This window comes from Haplochromis burtoni, unplaced genomic scaffold, assembly GCF_018398535.1.
Source record: "Haplochromis burtoni strain Fernald_Lab_line unplaced genomic scaffold, NCSU_Asbu1 Contig_645, whole genome shotgun sequence".
Classification (NCBI taxonomy): domain Eukaryota; kingdom Metazoa; phylum Chordata; class Actinopteri; order Cichliformes; family Cichlidae; genus Haplochromis; species Haplochromis burtoni.
The window spans coordinates 132,365-137,631 of NW_024583006.1; the positions used below are offsets into that span (position 1 = coordinate 132,365).

At 45.7% G+C, this 5,267-nt stretch overlaps 1 protein-coding gene across 5 annotated transcripts in view; it reads right to left on the reverse strand.

Annotated features, from left to right (window-relative positions):
- The window catches only part of zgc:110540 (deoxynucleoside kinase), a 4,433-nt gene extending 317 nt beyond the window's left edge, over positions 1-4,116 (reverse strand). The window contains exons 1-8 of one of the 5 annotated variants that reach the window (XR_006053134.1): positions 3,882-4,115; positions 2,486-2,604; positions 2,329-2,412; positions 2,131-2,240; positions 1,709-1,856; positions 1,471-1,586; positions 1,292-1,391; positions 26-195 (exon numbers count right to left, since the gene is read on the reverse strand). Coding sequence is in view for 1 of the 5 variants with exons in the window: in XM_005949256.3 (XP_005949318.1) it covers positions 169-195; positions 1,292-1,391; positions 1,471-1,586; positions 1,709-1,856; positions 2,131-2,240; positions 2,329-2,412; positions 2,486-2,604; positions 3,882-3,990 (813 nt within the window). In the remaining 4 variants the exon portion in view is untranslated. Of the gene's footprint in view, positions 1-13; positions 196-1,291; positions 1,392-1,470; positions 1,587-1,708; positions 1,857-2,130; positions 2,241-2,328; positions 2,413-2,485; positions 2,605-3,747; positions 3,835-3,881 lie in introns of those variants that run through there. The other 4 variants (XR_006053132.1, XR_006053133.1, XR_006053135.1 and 1 more) reach the window with 4 other exon arrangements.
- Positions 4,117-5,267: the final 1,151 nt, after the last annotated feature.

Consider the following 5,267-nt stretch of genomic DNA (forward strand, 5'->3'; position numbering starts at 1 on the left):
CATGGACACACACACACACACACACACACACACACACACACACACTTAAACTACAAAAATATAAAAACAAGTTAAAAAAACAAAACAACAACAAAAAAAACAAACACATCAGTCGTCCAATCAGACACGCCACCACTTCTCCCAGCACCTCTCATTGGTGGATGAGCTTCACAGTGTGGTAAGAAACTCTCTGACCTGCAGATAAAAATTAAGTCCTGTTACCAGATTACAAAAGCCTTTCAAAATAAAACCACCAGGTGAAAGTTAAATGAGAATTAAATACAAGCACAGAAAGATGGAAGCAGCACATACATGAACAAACAGCCAAACATGGAAGAATCTGACATATTTTACTGTCACTTCAAAGTATACAAACTTTTGCGCAGGTCACAGAGTTGACACAGTTTATTCAGTTACTCTCAGGAACGATGTTCAAAAACAGATTAAACACATGTTAGGCGTATTGCATTATATAAACAGGCACACGTCAGAATATAAAATGCAGCAAAGATTTCTATTAAGAATTAAGATACTGATTGTTAAAAACCCCAATAAAAGCTTGACGGTCTTTCCTCTCGTGGCGATCGTTGGGTCTGCGCTTCAGCAGGCCCGCTAGTTCAGAGATGCATCACCCCCCACTGTTTCCTAGCCAACTTCCAAGAAACAGCCTTCCCTGCAGCCTTTTATTCAGTGAATGCAAGCACCACCCATTCTAACACCCACAAATGGTTAAAATCACCGCGTGCGTGTGTGTGTGTGTCTTCTTGCCACACAATATATGCTCACAACTGTTAACCACATTTCCTGGTTATCCAAAGGCCATCTCCCCACACCCGTATATGGCTTAACATTAATGGTTCACCATATGCAAGCATAGGCGAGCCCCTAAATGGCCGGGAGTGGACATCCTTCACAAGATAAGGAAACCAGAATCTCACATGAAATCTGCCTGTAGTTAAACAGCTACAGCTGATTACCTCCTGCAGCATCATAGATGTGTCGGACGAACAGAAGAATATCTAACCACGCAGTTTAAGGCACGGTTTACACATTTAAATGCAACAATGGCAACATTTAACAATTTACCCTGACAGTGACGGTACTCCTGACAAACAGAGTCACTCGTTATACAGACGAGGAGTCAATGACTTCTACATAAAAGCAAACAAGAAGTGGTTCACTGGTTGTTTGTAACCAAGAGAAGAAACAGAACGGTTTGGGACGTGTATGAAAAACAAATAAAACCACCATCATCAGAAGAAAAACCTTCAAAATAAAAGCTCAGACTGACCTTGTCGATGATGGCTTCCTGTTTGATGCGGTCGTTCTTGAAGTCGTCGTTGACATCCAGGACGAGAACAGGAAGTTCGCTCAAGTAATCAAAGTCCAACCTTAATGCAAACACAGGTTAAAAAGGCGCTCCTGAACGCACCGCTGAGGCTCTGAGCACGCTCAGTGGCATATAGTTACCTGAGGTTCCTGTGGTAGAGCCAGGCTTCATGTTTGAAGTGCAGCTGCTCAAGGTACTCCAGAGGAATTTCCTGCTCTTCTTGCCGGCCGCGATGAAGCAGCCGCTGCATGCAGCGCTGAAAAATACACACACAAACACGGCACCTGAAGGCAACCGAAGGAAGGAGAGCCCATCACAGAGGGTGATGCGTTTACCCTGAGGTGGCAGGACTCTCCAGGTTCTCCTGTACGTCTTTACCTGTGGCGGGGCTCTGAGGTAGATGATGGCGTCGAGAGCGATGTCGGACTCAAACTGGTTCAGTAACCAGGTGTGCCAGTCCTGATACACACTCCACTCCGTCTCCGACAGGTCGCCACTCTCAAACAGGTTTGACGCAAACACGTACCTGTACACACAGGAGTTACATGTCTCACACCTGTGTCTGTGTTAAATGCGTGCGAGTTACCTGTCAGGTGATCAATGGTCATGAGAATTTACATAATTAAGATTAAGGAACTGACCTCCCAGCCCATTGTTCCCTCAGTGGGCTGGTTTCAGTCATTATGTTTATAAGATTGAAACCTGCAGTCAGCTGAGACTGAAGACGTCACCTGATGATGATGAAACGCTACGTGCAGATGAACAGAAGCAACCTTTTGGAGACCTGTCAGGTAAGTTACCTGTCGGAGTAGACGGAGCGCTCGTAGAACTGGACGGGGTTTTCTGCCTGCTGAAGTTTGATTGATGGCGACTGAAGCTGAGCTCGAACTCTGCTCAGACACGCGTAGCTCTGCACACAGGTGAGACTCACTTGAGACAGGTACACATAGTCTGACACACAGTGCTGCTATGGTAGGGGATGGAGCCAGGTGTGTTACCTGGAAGGTGTAGGACCAGCGGCTGGGTTTATCGTACAGCATCTGCAGCAGGTTTCCTCCACTCTTTTGAGATGAGCTCAGCTCCTGCAGGTAAACAAGCAGGTAAACAAGCAAGTAAACACAGACTTCAGAGAATGTGTGCTGCATTCAGGCTCACCAGGTAAACGTCATCGCTGTCATTCTGCACGTTGCACCACTTGCCAATCGGTTCAGGGATGACCTCCCAGTCCTCTGATGCTGCCTGAAGGAGGCGCACAAATGTCGACTTTCCTGCAGCTGGAGGCACATGGGTGAGACACACGGGTGAGACACAGAAATGTGACAGATCTCTGGTCCTGCCTGATTGGAGGAATCACACCTGTTCAGGTAACCCTGACATGACACAATCTCAGGTTTACTGTTCCACAAAGTGAGCCAAGTTACCATGGTAACATTAGACCTGGTAACAATGACCCACTTCCTGTTATTCTTAGTGAGCTGGCCTTTTCCCTCTTTGCCAGCTGGACCCAAGGCGGCGTGCAGTGTGGAGCTACTGATGCTCCACACACTAATACAGGAAATCAGCATTAATGCTGATGCTGTAGGACTTCCTGTGTGGGTGGGGCTTAAGAAAAGGACCAAAACAGCTGACTTTTGCAGGAAGTCATGTGACCGCAGGATCAAGTAAAACCATGGCAACCATGAGCAGCTGATTCAACCTCTGATTGTCTCTGCTCACACTCCTCACGCTGTCACCTGACCCCAACCTCAGTGATGAGGTCACGTCCTCGCTCTGAAGATCAAAACTCTGACCTGAGACTGAAGAAGTCACCTGGATGAGTGACAAAACGTTTCTCCACAAAACGCTGCGTCCAGATGAACAGAATCAACCTTTGGAGGTCTGACCTCGACTTGCAAACCTCCATCAGTCTGGCTCACCTGAGCCCCGCCCACAGACTCCACATGACCAGCGTTCACCTTCAAACACCTAAAGGAGCAAGCTCCACCTATTTATCACCCAAATTTAAACCTCCGCCTTCTAACCCCAGCAGCACAGCTCCATTAAAAACTGCTGATTATTGATCACAAACAGCTGATTTTCAAAGACAAACAGCTTATAATTGAGTTCAAACAGCTGATGATCAATCGATTATCGTAAGAAATCACTCGGTTGATGGAATCGTCCAGATGATTACTGACTGTTGACAGCAAATTTTGACTATAAACAGCTGGTTATCGATCATCAACAGCTGATTATTGAATGCAGGGCTGAGTATTGACTACAAACAATTGATTTGCGATATAAACAGCAATTGACCATGGACAGCTAACTGTGACTAGAAACAGCTATTTATCGATCACAAACAGCTGATTATTGATGATAAGCGGGCGGTTTTGGCGCCACTTGTTTCCGTGAAGGCGGGAGGCTCACGGACTTACAGACCCGGGCCTGAGAGCTCGTTAACCGGCGGTCCGGGTCGGTCCCCCGGCTCCGTTTGCCCCGGTCGGTCCGGGTCAGTCGGGGTCCGCGAGCGTTCAGCCGGTCCGGGGGGCGCGCGCCCCGGTGAGCTCACCTATGTTTCCTTCGATGGAGATCTTCTTCTCCTTCCTTTGACGGGAAAAGCTGCCGTTCAGCGACGGGCTGCGGGGAGGGGGGCACGGCCTCTTCGGGGGGGTCGCCATGTTCACGGATCGATCGCTGATTATCGACTATTGCTCGCTGCTGTTTTGAAACCCACTGACCGGCGCGCGAGATGCTGCTCAAATTAAACTCCGCGCGCATACAGACTTCCGTTTCCGGGGGCGGAGTCACGCATGAGCAGAGGAGGAGGAGGAGGCCTCCGTCAGTTTCCTTCATGTCCAACATCACACCTGCCTCACTCCACCTGCCTGGCTCTACCTTCTGTTACCTGTGTTCACAGCAGCCTTTCATCTCATCCACAGAGGAGAGAAACACAGTGGGTGGAAACAGTAGCGGTTTTTGAGCGGGGGATTCTCTGGCTGGCTGGAGCAGCATCTAATCACCAACCCGCAAAATAAAAACAAACCAACAAACACGAAAACACCAGACATCATGATACAGACTTATAATTTGCACCGATGTTTTTTCGAAATTTTATACGCGAAAAGTGAGCGCGAGAGCCCTCGGTGCGCCTGCTCGCTGCTGAAGTCAAAGTAAACTTTATTGTCATCTCCGCTACAGACAGTCCAGCATATAGAGACGAGACGACGAGGCTCCAGCTACAGCAGTGCAAGTAAACAAACAATAAATATAAGAAGAGTAAGAGAATAAATATACACTTGAGGACCAGGAGTAAAGGATCAATAACAATTCAAAATCTATGATTTACAGTTTGATGATTTAACCCTTTAAGATCTACCATAGAACCAAGTCTGCCAGAGCTTACTTTATATTTTTACATGGTGTAGTAGCATTTCAAGTTGCTATACATCAATACAACCGTTATAGCCCAAATTTTAATAATATGTCTGCATTAAGTCCAAAGTAATTACATAAATTGCAAAAATGTGCAATAAACTACAAGAAAATTTAAAATCTTTTTTTTTACATATATTTCTACTTAGAGAAATTCAAGAGGCTTATCCCTGAAAACTTTAAATAGAAAAACATTGCAAAAATAAAACTTCAAGTAAAACACAAGCACTTCTGTTAAATTATTGCAGAGTGCCCACATTGTAATTCAACAAAATATCAGTGAACTATTTGGCACTGTCTCCAGCTTTCAGAATAATAAATAAACACTTCTGTTTGGAATAAAGTAAATAAAAATTAGGTTTCAGAATGAAATAAACAATGGACACAGAATGTCCATATTGTTTGTTTGTTAATTTATTTCAAACATGTAAACAATATACAGGTACATTTAGTATGTGGAGTATGTGGCAGGGACTAAACACGATCGCAGACTTTAGAGGGAAAACCAGCACACCGCAGACCA